The sequence below is a fragment of the Cannabis sativa genome, chromosome 1 (assembly GCF_029168945.1).
Source record: "Cannabis sativa cultivar Pink pepper isolate KNU-18-1 chromosome 1, ASM2916894v1, whole genome shotgun sequence".
Taxonomy (NCBI): domain Eukaryota; kingdom Viridiplantae; phylum Streptophyta; class Magnoliopsida; order Rosales; family Cannabaceae; genus Cannabis; species Cannabis sativa.
The window spans coordinates 23,655,862-23,674,347 of record NC_083601.1 but is presented as its reverse complement, the minus strand read 5'-3'; the positions used below and the strand labels follow the sequence as shown (position 1 = coordinate 23,674,347).

Below are 18,486 nucleotides of genomic sequence, written 5' to 3'. Positions count from 1 at the left end.
TTACTGCACCCGACACTTGTTCAGGGAATCTTTCTAGGGTTTCCCATGTGACACGTGTCCGGAGGGGGCCTCTTTCCAGCGGTTAGGGGACCCCCACTCCCTTTTTCTTGACTTAGGGTTTGGTATGGGACCTAACTGCTGGAATTTTCTCTTTCTTTTTTTTGTTTTTCACAGAGTACAAAATGTCGGCCTCTGGTTCGAAATCTTCGAAGAAGAGCGGGAAAGGCACGGCCACTCTGGAGGAGGTTTCCCTGGGACCGGTTCCCAGGAGGGGTACAAATCCCGAGCGACCGGGTGGGAAGCGGCTGAGCTTCATTCCACCCTAACCTGTCCTCACCAGCTGGAGAATATTATAGATGTTGCTGGGATCAAACCTTCCACTTCGGGGACCTATCACCGGCCACCTCGCGGCTCGGAGACGCCTAATCACAATTATGACGGCTTCGGGGCCTGGAGCCAGACACACCTGATGGCCGGTGCCATGCTCCCGCTTCAAGATTATTTTGTTAATTTCCTTGTATTTGTCGGCCTTGCGCCATATCAACTCATTCCTCAAGCTTATCGCCTGCTTTCAGGCTTGTTTATTTTTTATACCGCCCGCGAATGGGGATCTCCCAGCCCGGCGGAAATTTTATATTTTTATGAACTTGTATCCGTCCCCAAGAAAGGGGACAAACTTAAGGATGGTTTCTATGGGTTCCGGATCCATCCCGCTAACGAGGGGGTGGTTCCGTATAATAGGCAGACTCACGTTAAGGAGTATCGCCATCGCTTTTTCTTTTCCTCCGGGTTTAGGGCAGTGGATCACCCAGAGCTTCTTACTGAGTGGGTGAGGATCCCACCCTATCAGCGAACGGCCCCTACTCAGACCTTCCTCCGGAGGGCCCAATCTTTTGCCTCCTACGACCGCGCCGATCTCGATGTCGGGGGTTTGGTCACCACGGAGAACTGCAGGAACGCCAAACTTATCCTTCCGCACCAATCCCTGGAGGACTCTAACCTCTCACGGGTCATCTGTCCCAACGTAAGGGCGCCGGTCGCGGAGAAGGCCTTCCGGGATGAGCTTATTGCCACGGCAGAGAAAAAGTACCAGGATTATCTCTACCGGAAGGCCCAGGAGAAGGCATACTCTCAGGCCCAGGCTGCCTCTGGGAGGGGACTTCGCGTGGGGAGCCCGGTGGTGCGGAGGAGCCAGGCGATTGCCGGGAAGTCCGAAGCTAAATTTTTTGACAAGATTCTTCAAGAAGAGATTGGGGATCGTCCTGCCAGGAGGCCCCTTCGTATTGAGGATTCTTCGGAGAGGCAGACCCCCCGGCCACAGCCTTCGGTCCCAGAGCCAAACTCGGGGGCTCCCGGTGTTAGCACCTCCGGTGCCGGCGGTAAGTCTCCTTTGATAATTCGTTATGTTCCTTCCGTTGGTGAATACGCCAGTCATAGGCCTGTAGGGTTCGACGAGCGTCTTCATAGGTTTAGGATGCCATCGACCCGATGGGGGGATCGTTTGAAGGAATTTTATTTTTCAAACTTAGAAGATTTCCTAGGTCGGTCTCGGATGGGCTCCGGCCCTCCGGAACCTATTCCCTTAGGTCCTTCAGCTTACATAACGTCCAGCTGGTTCCGGCCCTCGGACAGTTATCTCGGAGATGATGCTGCCAGCATTAAAGTTCAAGACTTTGCTAGGGCCGAATTAGGAAGTTCGGGTAGGAGTAGCTTATTTGTTGTATCTTGTATAAGTGGTTCCTCACGGACATCTAACACTTGCTTATTTTGTGAAACAGGTGTCTCCATGGATGCCATTTTAGAACAGCTTGCCGGAGTTCATAGAACCGTGGCTCCTCCGGCCTTTACCTCTTCCCCCCCAACCCCTTCCCTGAAGGTTTCTTCCAGCGCTCCCCCCGACACTATTGACTTAGTGGATGACGAGGAGGTGCTTCCGGGAGAAGGCCAAGGGAAGCAGTGGGACTTCTCGGAGGAAGTTGCTGAGGGTACGGGAGAGCCCCGAGCCCTTCCGGAGGAAGCTGAGGAAGGCGAAGAGGAGCCTGAGGTGGCTCTGATTCGTAAGCGCAAGGGCAAAATGATTGCCCAGGACGAGCCCAAGAAGCCTCAGAGAGCCGATACTCCTGCTCATGGTCTTGACGGCGGGGTCTCCCCCATGGAAGAAAATCCTGCTCCTCCCAACATCGTGCTTACTCCGGTTCCGGGGGATGAGGTGAGGCAAGAGCTTCGGATAGCCAAGCATAACTATGCTATGGACGAGTACTCCCGGGGGTACGCCGAGGTGGAAGCCCTTAGGAGGATTCTGCGGGCTGAGGTTGAGGCGAGCATCAACCACCCAGAGTACCAGGATCCGTGGGACCTTAATCTGGACCCCTTATCGGACTGGTTCCGTCGCTTCCTAGGGCCCACCTTGGCTCCTTTTGCCGCGGAGATGACCGGCGAGTTCGCTTCTCAGCTCACTCGATGCGCGCCCAAGCGGTTCGCCACTTGTGCTTCCCTGAACTCCATCTTCCAGGTCCAGGACCTCAGCCATTCTCTTACTGTGGTAAGTACTTCGCAATTTTGCTTTTCCTTTTATTTTTCTTCTTGAGAAACTTCTCTTTCTTACACTTGTATTATGGTTCAGCTTGCTGCTGAGGCTGGCCGCCTCTCCAAGAGCATCATAAATCATGGCTTCGTTCTGTCCGACTTTGGGGACATGAACGATGTTAGGAAGGTCCTTCAGGACCTCACAGCGGAGAGGCAGATCTACCAGGAGGCTGCCGAGCGCCAAGAGGCGGCTGCCAAGGCCAAGCAAGAGGAGGCCAAACGGAGGGAGGCTCAGGCGGAAGCCATGATCCGGGACGAGGCCCAGCGGAGGGACAGGATGGAGGCCCAACACCAGGAGGAACTGAGGGCTCAAAGCGAGGCTGCTGATAAGGCCAGGCGAGACCTCCGGGAGGCCAGGGAGGCTTTGGATGAAATGGTCGCCAAGGTGAGATCTTTAGAGGAAACTCACCAGGCGAACATAGAGTCCAAGGCCGCTCTAGCTGCGGAGCTGAAGGAGCTCAGGGACTTCAAAGAACAATCCATCAAGAAGGCCAAAAGAGCTGAGCTCCTCTCTCCTGTTTCCTGCGCCCGGTGTCCGAAGCGCTTTGACGATGGAGTCTACATGGCTTGGTCCACCAACGACCAAAATATCAAGCTTACTTTTTATCCCAAACTCGAGGAAATGATTGCCAAATTTCGGGAAAAGAAGAAGAAGCTTGATGCCGTGTTAGAGGCACGTATCGGACCTCGCCTTCCTCCGCGCGCTGACTGAGCTGCTGTACAACCGACCCAGTATAACCAAGATTCCACCCGGTTCTTTTATTATTCTCTTTTCTTCTTTTTTTTTTTTTGTACATATTTGCTGCTGCCTTAGAACAATATATATAGGTAGCAGTTTTTATTCGAAGGGGAGACAATTATATTCTAAGGCCTGTCCCCGGGCCATTTATATGTAAATGACCTACCGTTTGGGCCAGGATATTTTTTTTTATGTGATCTTTCTTTTGCCACATACTTATGTTTTTTAACCTGTCCTTTGGATTAGGATTTTTGAGCTTATGCCTTTTATTTTTGTGCATACTTTTTGACCTGCCCTTTGGGTCAGGATATTTTACTTAGTTTGTTTTTCTGTTTGTCCGTGCGGTATACCCTAGTACCCCCCTGAGTGGCATAGAAACTTTGTTTTTAAGGCACTCAGTTTTATTTAATATATAGAGGAGGTATACATTTGGACGGTACAAACCCTTTGAACAAAGTCTAAGTTTTATTTCGCTACTGGTAATATTTTCTGAGGTGATCGGCATTCCAGGCTCTTAGGACGGTGGTTCCGTCCATTCTTTTTAGTTTGTAAGTGCCGGAAGCGATCTCGTCCTCGATCTCATATGGTCCTTCCCAATTTGGTCCAAGTACCCCCACTCCGGGTTCTTGGGTGGCTGGGAAAACCCTTCTTAGGACCATATCCCCAATAGCGAATTTTCTGTTTTTAACATTAGAGTTAAAATACTTGGTCACCTTCTTTTGATAAGCAGCCATCCGTATCTGAGACTCATCCCGGAGTTCTTCGACTTGATCCAAAGCTTCTTGGAGCAGTGCCTAATTAGTGGCAGGATCGTAAGTCGTCCTCCTGTGGGATGGGAATAATGTTTCTACCGGGACCATTGCTTCACAACCGTACGCCATTGAGAAAGGCGAGTGGCCGGTTGTGGTTCTGGGGGTCGTCCGGTAGGCCCATAATACCCTTGGAAATTCTTCAGGCCAGTTATTTTTGCAGGCCAGCAGCTTCTTTTTCAATGTGACTTTTAGGATTTTATTGACCGCTTCCGCCTAGCCGTTTGTTTGAGGCCTGGCTACCGCGGAGAAGCTTTTCACTACTCCGTGTTGGTTGCAGAAGTCAATAAATTCCTCGCAATCAAATTGCTTTCCATTGTCTGAGACTATTTTGTGAGGCAAGCCGTATCGACACACTATGTTTTTGATAACAAAGTCCAATGCCTTCTTGGCAGTTATTGTCTTCATGGGCTCAGCCTCTGTCCATTTGGTGAAGTAGTGTACTGCTACTATTGCATACTTTACCCCTCCTTTCCCTGTAGGTAGAGACTCGATGAGATCTATTCCCCATACCGCGAAGGGCCAGGGACTGGTCATCAGGGTGATCTCGTTTGGAGGAGCTCTCGGTATGTTCGCGTACCTTTGGCACGAGTCACACTTTTGGACATAGTCTATACAATCTTTTTTCATTGTTGGCCAGAAGTACCCTTGCCTCAATATTTTCTTTGAGAGGCTGGGCCCTCCCGTATGATCTCCACAGAACCCTTCATGGACCTCTAGCATGATTTGTCTAGCTTCAGGGTCCGATACACACCTTAAATAAGGCATGCTGAGTCCTCTCCGGTAGAGAATTTGGTCCATCATTACATAACGATGAGCCTGATACTGAATCTTTCGAGACAGTGCCCTCTCTTGGGGCAACTCACCTGTGGTTATGTATTTTATGATGGGGACCATCCAGCTGGGTTCTTGCCCAACCGTTAGTGTGGTCTCTTTTATTTTGATGCTCGGCTCTGCCAAGCGCTCCACTGGTACTACCCCCAGCTCTTCGATTTCGCTATCCGAGGCTAACTTAGCCAGACAGTCCGCGTGAGCGTTCTTTTCTCGGGGGATTCTTTCTATTTTATAGTCCGCGAACTCGTGGAGCAGTTCTCGGACTATTGTTACGTACGTGACCATCCGCTCACCGCGAGTTTGGTATTCTCCGGAAACCTGGTTTACGACCAGTTGAGAGTCACTGTAGACTTCTACTCTTTTGGCTCCTACAGCTTTTGCAAATTTCAGCCCTGCTATCAGGGCTTCATATTCGGCTTCATTGTTTGAAGCTGTGAAGTCAAATCGGAGTGCCGCCTGGAGCCGCAGTCCAGTTGGTGATATCATAGCCACTCCGGCTCCTGAACCGTTCTCATTAGAAGCTCCGTTTACAAATACCCTCCAGGTGGGGATTGGTGGTACCGGTGTATTTGCTGTTGCCTCGGCTTCATTGCATTCGGTAATGAAGTCTGCCAAGGCTTGGCCTTTTATGGAAATCCGGGGGACGTAGTGTAAGTCGAATTGACTTAGCTCCATCGCCCACTTGAGGAGTCTTCCGGATGCTTCAGGCTTCTGGAGAACTTGTCGGAGCGGATGATTGGTTAGGATTTTGATTGGATGGGCTTGGAAGTATGGCCTCAGCTTCCTTGACGCCATCAGGAGGCAGAATACTAATTTTTCAATGACCGGGTACCTTGTCTCGGCCCCTATCATGCGCTTACTGACATAGTACACGGGATGCTGAGTTTTCTCTTCCTCCCGGACCAGGGCAGCGCTGACCGCGTGCTCGGAGATGGCCAAGTAAAGAAACAAGTCTTCTCCAAGGACGAGTTTCGATAGGATAGGGGGTTTGGCCATGTGGTCTTTTAACCTCTTGAATGCCTCCTCGCATTCGTTCAACCATTCGAACTTTTGGCATTTCTTTAGCACGTTGAAGAAGGGTATGCACTTGTCCGTGGATCGTGAGATAAAGCGACTCAGTGCGGCTACCTTTCCGGTCAAGCTCTGCACGTCTTTATGCTTTTTGGGGGATGGCATGTCCAGGAGAGCTTGGATTTTTTCCGGGTTTGCTTCAATCCCCCTTTGGCTGACTATGAAACCCAGGAATTTTCCTGACTTGACCCCAAAGGTGCACTTTTTTGGGTTGAGCTTCATACCGTATCTCCGGACAACTTCGAAACATTCTTCTAAGTCGCTTGCATGGCTGTTGCATGCTTTGGATTTGATGAGCATGTCGTCCACGTATACCTCCATGTTTCGTCCCAGGAGGCTTTTAAACATCCGGTTAACCATTCGTTGATAGGTTGCTCCGGCGTTTTTCAGTCCGAAAGGCATGACTAGGTAGCAGTATACCCCCTTATCGGTCCTGAAGCTAGTGCATTCTTGGTCTGCCGTATGCATTTTTATTTGGTTGTACCCAGCATAGGCATCCATGAAAGACAACAGTTTAAATCCGGACGTGGCGTCTACCTTTTGGTCGATCCTGGGTAGCGGGAAGCAGTCCTTTGGACAAGCTTTGTTTAGATCAGTGAAGTCTATACAAACTCGCCAAGTCCCGTTCGGCTTGGGCACCAGGACCGGATTGGCCAGCCATTCCGGATAGTATACGTCGCGGATCATGCCGCTGGACAAAAGTTTGTCCACCTCTTTCTCTAAGGCCTCGGCTTTCACCGAGTCGAGCGAGCGTCTCTTTTGCTGTACAGGAGGCATGTCCGGGTTGACATTGAGTACATGTGTGATGACAAGGGCTTATGCCGGTCATGTCTTCTTGGCGTCATGCAAAGATGTCGATGGCGCCCTTCAGTGTTTTTATTATTTTGTCCTTTTCCTCTGGATCCAAGTTCTTCCCGATCCGGAGTACTTTGGTGGAGTCGTCGTCGCACACTGGTATTTCTTCGACGTCCTCCATTGGTTCCACGACCCTTTCGGACCCTATGCGAGGATCCAACTCATCCTCTTCAGCCTTCTCTATCTCAGGGGACTCCCGGACCATAAGTACGGGTAGGTGGTTGCAACATTGTAACATTGCCTGGCTTCCCCTTGATTTCCCCTCACAGTTCCGACTCCGGCTTCCTGGGTAGGGAATTTTAGGCACAAGTGTCGGATTGAAGTGATTACACCAAAGTCCACTAGGGCCGGTCGGCCGAGGATCGCGTTGTAGGCTGTCGGACAGTCTACTACCACGAAGGTGCAATATTTGAATGTGCTCTGGGGGGTATCCGGGCACAGGGTAACCGGGAGCCTTACTTTTCCCATCGGGATAAGCGTCGTCCCGTTAAACCCCGTGAGTTGTCACCCACTAGGCGAGAGGTCCCGGTCGGTCAACCCTATCGCAGTGAAGGCTTCTTTGAAGAGCAGGTTCACGGAACTTCCATTGTCAATTAAGACCCTAGCCACCACTTTATTTGCGATGGGGGTCTCTATGACCAGTGGGTCGTGATGAGGAAAACGCACCGTCTTGGCGTCTTCTTCCGTGAATGTGATGGGTTGGTCCATCAGCCGAGGCCTTTGAGCTGGGAGTTGAGTAACTTCCCATATCTCATTGTGCTTCGCGGCCTCGGCGTACCGTTTTCGCTCCTTACGAGTGTTCCCTCCGATATGGGGACCTCCGGAGATCATGGCTACCCGCCCATTAGGCCGAGGCGGTAGCCCGGGAATATGCTGGGCGTCACCTGCGGGGGCCGCTGGAGCCAATACTCCTGCTGTACCCCCTGGTGTTCCCGGAGGCATACCCCCAGCCACCTGTCCCGGATTAAGGTGGGGCAACCTATTTTTGATCCACTCATAGAGGTGGCCCAAACGGATTAGATTTTCAATCTCGTCTTTGAGATTCTTACACTCATTGGTGCTATGACCAATGTCGTTGTGGTACTCGCATCTTTTGCTCGGATCTCTCCGGGAGCTATCTTTGTACAACGGCCGTGGTCTCCGGTAGTGCGTATTTTGCCTAGTGGCAAAGTACACACGTTCCTGAGAGTCCGATAGCTCCGTGTACTGGGTATATTGGGGTGTGTACCCCTTCTTCTGGTGCTTTTCTCCCGTTCGGGTGCTGCCTTTGGAGGACCTTTTGCTCCTTGACCCCTGGGTAGGGCCTGTTAAGCTAGCAGTCGGGGCAGCCTGTGAAGGAGCTTGTCCATTCACCCCGGACGGGTTGCCATAATGAGAAGATGCTGGCGCCAAAGTTTGGCCCTGGCTATACCCGGAAGTAGCAGAGAACTGTATGCCACTCACTTGTGGAGTCGCAGTCGGGGCTGTACCCGAGGGCGATACTCCAGGCATGTACCCTGCTATCCCGGTGGGATAATAGCCTCCATAAGCCACGATCTGGGCTTCTTCGAGGTTAATATACTTTTGGACTCTTTTCTGGAAGTCCTGGAGGCTAGCAGCACCTTCTTGCTGCAACTCATTCCAGAAGGGAGTCCCAGTGCGGATTCCTGCTTGGAGAAGTGCAAGCTGTTGTCCGTCATCAACCTTCTTGGTCTTCGAGGCTTCCTCTCGGAACCTCTTGATGTAATTCTTCAAGGTCTCGGTGGGCAGCTGCTTGATATTGGTCAAGGCACTAACCTCCAAGTTAACCTTTCTGGCGGCGACAAACTGTCTCCGGAAGTTGGTCTGGAGCTTGTTCCAACAGCCCACGGACCTTGGTTCCAGCTTTTTGAATCATTCCTCCGCTGACCCACTCAGAGTGAGTGGGAAGCACAGGCATTTAGCATCATTGCTGACCCCGCATGACTGTCATGACACGGTTGAACCGTGACAGGTGGTCACTGGGATCGGAGTTCCCGGTATATGCCGCCATTTCAGGCATCTTGAAGTTTTTAGGGAGCTCCGCCTAAAGGATGTGCTTGGCACATGGCTCCCGATCCTCGCTGTCCGAGTCGGAGTCGTCTCCCTTTTGCCTCCGGGAGACTCGAGCAATGTCTTTTCGAAGTATGGCGAGTTCCGCCATAATCCATTCGTTTAACGTACCCGTGGAAACCACGGGCCCGTATCTTTTTTGGTCAAGGTGGTCCCGGAGGTCGCGTTGATTCCCATTGATTTGATTTCTCAGATCAATGGGACGACATCTCTGTCCTCTTCTCCCTCTACCCCCTGGTTCCTGGTGCACAGAAACGCTTTTCCGGTCCCCTCGATCCTGAGGGCCAAGACTCCCTTTTTGGGGCTTGCCCCTCTGCGGACCTTTCCCTTTAGGGAAATCCGAGCGGACCCTTCGCGGATCCTGCACCTTTTTCTTTCGCCCAGGGGTAGAAGTAGGGTTTTTTGTCTGATTTTCCTCAGCAGGGTACCTGATAGGGCTAGGTTCCCTAGATTTCTGCTGTTGGGAATTAGGCGAAGACGTCGCTGGCTCCCTGTTGAGCCCAGCGGTCAGTGCCTTGGGGTGCACGTGAATGCCAGCTGCCTCCATGGCTTTCTGCATGGCTAGCATCACTTCCTGCATTTTCTGGTTTTGCGCTTTCTGAGCTTCGATCTCGGCTTCATGATCGATAGCTTTTTGTCTGAGAAGCACCAGTTCTGAGTAACTTCCTCCGTCATAGGCATACTCGTCGAGGTTCCCCTCGTAGTCCTCGTCGGGGACTATTTCTTCTTCTTCCTCGGACTCGTCTGCCGCTCTTGAGGCTACATCTTCCTCATTTGGATCTTGAGCATCTTCCAGAGGGCGAGGCTGACGTGTACTTCTTGTCTCCACCATTTTTGTGAAGTCAAATGCTTGTTGTGTAGTAGCTTTCCTCAGCTCTCAATGAAAGCACCAAAATGTTGACCGAGATTTTCGGCAACTATTAAAATATAATTATAGTATTGAGCTGTAAGAAAGCGAGATGAGGATTTTTACGTGGTTGGGGCGTTAATGAGCCTTAGTCCACGAGTCTTTTTTATTAATGGATGTATTTAATACAGATTCCACACTTGAGGGAATGTTATCCTCATAAATACAGAGAATTTTCTTGGTGAGTATTTTCTCTTCTTGCTCATATGCAACCCAAGATTCTCGACCCCATTAAATGAGTTTTGAGGGGGTATTTATAGTGTTTTGGTGGGGTAATCCCTAGAATTGTTCTTACAAATGTATCTGTAAGTATCCATAAAGTTGGGTATTCCCAATGAATATACCATGGGTGATGCATGGTCAAATCCCTAGGTGCTGTAGGGTTTTTATGAGGAATGTCCTTTTTGCCTTGTGATTGACGTGACTCTTCGCAGAGTAGCCGTCGCTAGACTTAAATGATCATTACTGTGGCGCTGCTGTTTGGGGGTTGTGCCGTCTGACTTTATTGCGTGTTACAGTCCCAACACGCTTCCTCCCATGCGGCATTAAATGCGACTTGATTGCTCAGGAGAGGCCTGACACATCCCGGAGAGGCTTCATGCTATGCGAGCTTCCGGGAGTACCTTGTACTCCGGGTGCCTCCTCCGGGACCTATGCCCAGGGTGCTTCCTTGTGGCATACAAAGACTTATCACGTATTTACAAGTTATCTGATCCACGTGTCCCTACTTGACTGGTCCACGTATTTTGGGCGAATTTAGGGGCAACAATAATAAAATAATAAAAATTAGTGCTAATTGCCTTTACTAATCCACATTACTAGAGCGGTCATTACAATTATCCCCCCGTTAAAAGGATTTCGTCCCCGAAATCTAACCTGAATAGCTCTGGATGTTGAGTCCTCATATCTGACTCCAATTCCCAGGTGGCTTCTTCCACCTTACTGTTCCTCCAGAGCACCTTAACCAGTGCAATAGTCTTGTTCCGAAGAACTTTTTCTTTTCTATCCAAAATCTGAACATGTTACCCTTCATAGGATAAATCTGGTTGTAGTTCAAGGGCTTCATAACTCAAGACATGAGTCGGGTCTGACACGTATTTCCTTAACATAGAAATGTGAAATACGTCATGAACAGCCGATAATGCTAGTGGCAAGGCTAGCCGATATGCTACCTGCCCGACCTTCTCGAGTATCTGAAATGGCCCAATGAACCTAGGGCTTAACTTACCCTTCTTCCCGAAGCGCCTAATACCCTTCATTGGTGAAACTCGCAAGAAAACATGTTCCCCTGCCTGAAATGTAACATCTCTGCGCTTCGGATCAGCATAACTTTTCTGCCTGCTTTGAGAAGCAAGCATTCGAGCCTTGATCTTATCAATAGCTTCATTGGTCCTCTGCACTAACTCTGGACCCAGGTACTTCCTTTCTCCTGTCTCGTCCCAATGTATAGGAGAACGACATTTTCTACCATATAACATCTCATAGGGAGCCATCCCTATTGTACTTTGGTAGCTATTGTTGTAGGAGAATTCAATTAAAGGCAAGTACTTACTCCATGAACCCTCAAAGTCCATGACACAGGCTCGCAGTAGGTCTTCTAAAATTTGGATAGTTCTTTCTGACTGACCATCAGTCTGAGGGTGAAAGGCTGTACTAAACTTTAACTTGGTACCCATAGCCTTCTGAAGACTCACCCAAAATTTCGATGTGAACTTTGGATCCCTATCTGACACAATAGATTTAGGGGCTCCGTGGAGACGAACTATCTCCTTCACATACAATTCAGCATACTGATCCACTGAATAGGTAACTTTCACTGGTAGGAAGTGAGCTGACTTTGTGAATCTGTCCACGATGACCCATACTGAATCATACATCCCCGTAGTTCTAGGCAAACCAGTTACAAAGTCCATTGCGATGTCCTCCCACTTCCATTCTGGAAGGACTAAAGGTTGCAATAACCCTGCCGGCCTCTGATGTTCAGCCTTAATCTGCTGGCAGGTTAAACACTTGGACACGTAGTCCACCACATCTCTTTTCATCCCATACCACCAGAAGTAGGGTTTCAAATCCTGATACATCTTGGTGGTTCCCGGATGCAACGAATAAGGCGTGGTGTGAGCTTCATCCAGTATTTCTTTCTTAAGCTCATCAACACTAGGAACACAAACTCGAGCTTTATATAACAACATTCCACTGCTCGAGACTGAAAAGCCTCTAGGCCGACCAGCCACTACTTCGTCTCGAACTTTAACTAGCTCGGGATCTTCCAGCTGTGCTTTTTTGATTCTTTCCAACAGATCAGATTGGAGTGTTAAATTATGTAATTTCCCGACCACAAACTCAATCCCCGCACTGACCATTTCTGAAGCTAGTTGAGGGGCTATCATAACTGTGGTACAAATTTGCCCGGGACCTTTTCTGCTTAAAGCATCGGCCACAACATTGGCTTTCCCGGGGTGATACAAAATTTCACAATCGTAGTCCTTGACTAATTCCAACCACCTTCTCTGCCTCATATTCAGATCCTTCTGGGTGAAAAAGTATTTGAGACTTTTATGATCAGTATAAATCTCACACTTTTCACCGTAAAGATAATGTCGCCAAATCTTTAAAGCAAAAACCACAGCAGCGAGCTCTAAATCATGAGTTGGGTAACGCTGCTCATAATCTTTCAATTGACGAGAGGCATAGGCTATGACTCTGTCAGCTTGCATCAGAACACATCCCAGACCCTGTCTAGATGCATCACTACAGTACTTTTTTATCGCTATGTACCTGGTTGCTGACTTCGGAACTAAGTCGTGAGTGGCTCGAGTCGCGTGCATTTTTGGAAGCACCGTGATGTCACAGTTAGCTAACGCCATGATCTGGTTGTTATGTGGAAATTCCCCGGTTGCAAGGATTAGCGAGGGCAGCAGTTCTGCCCAAACCTTCAGGATGGGTTCCAAGGCAGTCCAATGACAGACGCTGGAATCACAGTCGTAGACATTAATTTTCCACAGCTCTATGTCGACTTCAACTGTGACCCAGTGCCTTGCCTCGGGAAGGTTCAGAACGAAGTAAATAAACTCGTTACCCCTCCATCTCTCAAAGACTTGGGACTGTAATTACAGAGAACAACGAAACAATTAACAAACCATAATAATCTTCCCAAACAATTAACATTTAAAATCTTACTAAAACAATACCTTATGAACCCCTCTGCAGTAGTCCAGGATATAATCCTCCCATTTAAAGTTTTTCCTCGGACCCTTGTGGCTCGTCCATGCACTGCTGATCATGGCGGTCACGAATGTGGAGAGAATGATACCCTTCTGAGGAAATGTTAGTGGATAGTCGGTGCGTCGCCTCCTCAGCATATGCATTGCTGCATCTATATGCTGCATATAAAGGGAAATGTCAGTTACACAAAAAAATATATTAATTGCACATAAAGTTGTAAAGTGAAGTAATATTATAAAATACTTTACTTACGTCATCTGTAAGCCATTCCTTTGGTGTGAGCATTATCCAAAAGAATCCTGGACCGTAATCACCACTTCTCAAATCCCGAAGTCGGTGGTTCGGAATGAGTCCAACACACCACTTTCGGAAAGTGGTTAACAATTTCTCATCTGGTGGCTCCAGGGGATCAAAAGTCGAAGATGGCCTATGTCTCCTCTTCATCTCCGTATAGTCACCGAACCATACAGGAGGCTTTCTCTTCCTCTTCCGACTCTTAACCACTGCAGGTTGTGCCTCTATGGACAGAATCTCACCCTTCGACTCGGTGTCATGTACATGGATAAGAGGTTGTGCCTCGATCGGAGTCGCTGGAGCTCCCTCATAAGGGTCGTAATCGTTGGGGAAGACCTCATCCTCTTCTACTGGGGGTGAAGCAGCTGGTGGTGGGGTAGATGGATCTACTGGGGCCTCCGGTGCTGAAGCCGTCGTTGGCGGACGATTCAACATGGCCAATATGTGTCTGAGCTGCTCCATAATTACGTTCTGACCACCCTTCAGCTCTACATGGCTGGTCTCGTATGCCTTCTTCAGCTCGACATGAGCAGCATACAGACCCTGAGTGTCAGCCTCGATCCTATCCAACCGAGCCACTAAATCAGTGTACTCGGCACCCCGAACGCCTGATGAAGATGGTGCACTGGGCTGAGGTTCTGAACCAGTGGCCTGAAAAAATATATATCAAAAAAATACGGTAAGCATACGATAATTCCACAATGTAACAAATATCACAAAACAAAAACAATAAAAAATAAAGACATAAAAAAAAAGTTCCAAAAATTGGTACCTGAGTGTCTCTTTCCTGAGTGTACGGGACACCGAATCTCTCGGTACCTCGACTACCTGCCCTCGGCCTCTCGTGTCATCCACAACATCATCAACCAGGTTCTCCACACCATCGTAAGATATGGTCCTCACAAATGCCTCCTCCTCTGTCCGTGGAAGTAGCCCCTTGACCACTTCAAGATTCTGTGTATGGTTCAAAAAATATCAAAATAAAACCATTTAGCATTTATTACAAGCATTTATGTTAAATAATTATTCTGAACATAAGTGAAAATCATACCCGTCTAGAAAATAATGCGCTGACGTCTTTCTTCCCAATATCGCCTTTGCTCGTCCAGCTAAGCATCCTGGGGAACCGAATCCCGTGGTTCGTGCCATACCTCTTCCCAACCTCCAAAATGGCCTCGTACGCCCAATATTGTACTGCAGGTGCGAAGCCATATGCTGTGTATTTGCACTCGTGCTGAACATCCGAACTCAGCTTCTTCTCGTAGTTGGCCTTCTGTTTCAACATGTCTTTCTGAAGCGAGTGCATGAGTCTGGCAAATGAGTGCTTCCCCCAAGGAATCCGGAAGAAGAACTCGAGGTCTTCCACATATCTAAGTATGTGAGGCGTAATCAGCGCGTTGGCCTCGCGGCCCAGAAGCACTGACTCCACAAACAAGCACAAGCCGAGCTTGTACAAGTCTTCCGGGTTCTGGCAGTTTGTGAACTGAAGTTGGAGTGCTTCTGTCTTCACACTATCAGACCGGTTGAAATATTTGTTGATCAATCGGTCTGACCCCGAGCGCGCGACATGCGCAGCCTTCTCCTCTTCTGTTGGCCCCGAGGAGAAGCCCAAACCCGTAATGAGTGCAAACTCCAGCACCCCGAATCGGACCTCCTTCCGACCAACATAAAACTTCATCCTCAACTCCTCCTGAGCATCCACTTTCATTTTGTGGAGCATCAGCTGGTGAAATAACACCGAGGAGAATGTCAGTGGTACGGCATTCCAGAAGCTCCCGAAACGGCTTTCCTTCGCCGTGTTATTAAGGTTGAACTCCTCAAACCGAGCTTTGATTTTTGCAAAAATTCCAGTGCCCCTATATGTGACGCGGCCAGTGAAATGCTCGGGTGCTGGAATAATGAGTCTGGAAGCCATCTGAAAAATCAAAGACCAAACAAATTTAAATGTCAAAAAAGTTAAGAAATGTCGACATAACATCGACATCATGTCGACATTCTGTCGACATTGTCAAACATTCAACACTGGTCGACAAATTGTCGACATACAATCGACATGCTATCGACATTATCATAAAAGCAGTGACAAACGATCAACATCGACAACTTATCGACATACAGTCGACAAATTGTCGACATTCTAACAGTAAACTACCAACAGAATCAACTGGGATTTATAATCGACAACTTATCGACATACAGTCGACAAATTGTCGACATTCTAACAGTCAACTACCAACAAAATGAACTGGGATTTATAATCGACAAACTATCGACATACAGTCGACAAATTGTCGACATTCTAACAGTAAACTACCAAAAGAATGAACTGCAACTTATTATCGACAAACTATCGACATACAGTCGACAAATTGTCGACATTCTAGGGCAAAACTACATAACATCAAACAACGGTAAACCATCGACAAGTTGTCGACATTACGTCGACAACCTGTTTACAACAATGTTCAAACACATAACCAGATACCTATACATATCGACATCCTATCGACATTTCATCGATAACTATGTAAAAACACAGAAAACACCATTGAAACATATCCAACACATACAACATGCAAGTATTGACATCTAAATTCGCATATACAATCTAAAACACACAAAATCTGAAGCACATACACAAATTCGCATTGAAATTTCTAAAATTTAAACAGAAAAAAACTTACCTTTTCGTGGTTCAGTGGTTCACTTCAGTTCAGTTCAGTGCTTCGTCGTCGTCGTGGTCCTGGATCGTCGTCGTCGTGGTTCGTGAGGGGTTGTGGGTTCGTGCTCGTGAGGAGAACAGAGAGAGAGAGAGAGAGAGAGAGAGAGAGAGGGTAAGTCTGGTTTGTGGGTTCGTGAGTGTGGGAGCGGGTTGTGGGTTCGTGAGGGGTTGTGGGTTGTGGGTTCGTGCTCGTGAGGAGAACAGAGAGAGAGAGAGAGAGAGAGAGGGAACGTCTGAGAGAGGGAAATGTGGGGGGGGGGGGTTCGTGATCGTGAAGAGCGAGAGAGAGAGGGAGCGTCAGAAAGAGAGAGGGAACGTCTGAGAGAGGGAATGTTTAATTTAGGGGGTATTTTAGGAAACTTTTAAAATTATAGGAATAAATTTGTACAAATTATAAAGGGGTATAAATTTTGATATAGGTTATATTATTAAGGGCAAAAATTGAAATTTCCCTTTTGGAATAGAAAGTGTATTAAATTTAATATTACCGTATAAATGAATAAAAAATTAATTATATAATTAAAAATTTTCAAAAACTAATTCAAAATAACTTTAAAAAAATAATAATAATTAAAAGAAATTTTTACATCAAAAATACAAAATGTTAACTTTATTACTAAAAAACCACTACACGGTTACCCAAACATTTATACCATTTTCCTTTAATTTTTTACATTTGTACCACATGCACACACAATAAATGCTTTCTTGACACGTGAGATTGATGTACCACATCAATCTTTCTATATATCATTTCCCTCTATTTTATTTCTCTTCTTTTTTCCTTTTACTTTTCATTTCTTTTCAATTTTGTTTTTTTTTTTTAAATATTAACCTCCATAGCTAAACACTTCCCCCTCCACGATCCCAACTCGATTTCCCTCTTCTTTTTGTTCTTCAATTTTTTTTCAACTCCCATTACCGAATCTCATAACTGTTTTCTCTCTTTTTATTTTTCTCTTAATCCATATATAAATATGGCTGTAACTCGTCCTTCCCCTGTTCAGAAGAAAAATTCTAAAATGAAGTTGAGGAAGATGACTCTGATTTTGCTCCTCCATCGTCGAAACGTGGGTGAGCTCCTCCAAAGAAGAAATCAAAAGTGGTTGCCCAGAAAAAAATTCATCGAGATGATGCTCAAAAAATGATCAAGATGGAGCTGGTCTTCGATCTCAGGTTTGTTTTCGGTTTCTTTTTCGTTTCCCCCCTTTTTGAAATTTTTTTCGTATTTGACATTATTGTGTTTTGTGTTTATCGATTTTACTATTTTAGGTTTTTCATTTTAACATTTCTTTTAGTTTTGTTTAGTTTTTTAGGGCTTCTATTTTTTAGTTTAATTTATTTGTTCTTTTTATGAGTTTTTCATTTTCGTTTGTTTAGTCTTAATTTCTGTTTTTTTTTTTGTTTTTTTTTTCTATTTTTGCTTTTTCAGATGTTTTATTATTTTTCATTTCAGTTTCTTCATTTAATTATTTCTCATTTTGTAATAGTTTTTTCATAGTTTTTTAATAGTGTAAACACCTTCTGTATGTATTTTTTTTTTAATATGTTTTTTGTCTAGTTGTTTCTTGTCCATTTTTATATCATCAATGGATAACAATGAGATTTATCATGGATGTTGATGTTCAAAGAGTTTTTCCTGTATTTTAGTTTGTATACAGTTGTTTTGTAGTTTTATTATAGTTTTGATACTTGCGTATGTTATTTCATTATAAAACTAATATGCAACTATTTGCACAAAACTTACTATGTATAACTGCTATTTCTTGGTCCCCGTCAAATTAAATTCATGCATAATATATAAACTATCATAAAACGATAATGCAACTATAAGGCAACCAAAACAAAAAATAAACAGACTTATACGTAACTGGTTGTACCTTAATTCGAATTTGCTCTTCATATTGTGTTTTAAAAAAATATATTCCACATTGGAAACCAGTAATCAATCAAAATGCAACTGTATATAACGTAGATCTATTATTCATGAGATTTTTTTAAAAAAAAATTCACAGCATATTGTTTTGGATTCAGTGGGAACTCCAGATCTGTTTGTTACAGATCTACATTTCATGAATCTGGATTTCGATATTAGGGGGAGTTGGTTTGATCGAATAAAACAGAAAACAAATGTGTAATTTTAGTTTCTTCATAGTTTTTTTGATTTTTTTTTTTGTCATTTTCTGTTTAGATCATTGCAGGTCTTCTTTTCCAGTTGATTTCGCCAGAATTAATGGTTGTATTTTCCTCGTTTTGGTTTCATTTTGGTTGTTTTGCCGTTTTGAAACGATCGAGGTATGTTCACCTTCAACGTTCGCTCTGTACAGCTGAAGGCTTAGTGTATGTGGTATTTTTGTAAATATTTGTATGTGGA

General features: G+C 46.3%; 1 protein-coding gene across 1 annotated transcript; it reads right to left on the bottom strand.

The window, feature by feature from the left end:
* Positions 1-12,121: 12,121 nt before the first annotated feature.
* Positions 12,122-14,176, bottom strand: LOC133032706 (uncharacterized). Its single transcript, XM_061106890.1, has 4 exons — positions 13,349-14,176; positions 13,063-13,254; positions 12,595-12,975; positions 12,122-12,160 (listed from the first exon to the last, which is right to left on the bottom strand). Exons 1-4 carry the CDS (start codon positions 13,850-13,852, stop codon positions 12,122-12,124), a joined length of 1,116 nt encoding a protein of 371 aa, XP_060962873.1. The 5' UTR covers positions 13,853-14,176.
* Between the last annotated feature and the right edge of the window lie 4,310 nt (positions 14,177-18,486).

What these genes read in the sequence shown, in the direction of transcription:
- LOC133032706 (XM_061106890.1), bottom strand. Translation starts at nt 13,852, where the DNA reads ATGGAGCAGCTCAGACACATATTGGCCATGTTGAATCGTCCGCCAACG. An exon ending in ACTGCAGAGGGGTTCATAAG is followed by an intron (nt 12,976 to 13,062) that starts GTATTGTTTTAG and finishes CTGTAATTACAG; the next exon opens with TCCCAAGTCTTTGAGAGATG. An exon ending in CTAGACAGGGTCTGGGATGT is followed by an intron (nt 12,161 to 12,594) that starts GTTCTGATGCAA and finishes TCTGTTGGAAAG; the next exon opens with AATCAAAAAAGCACAGCTGG.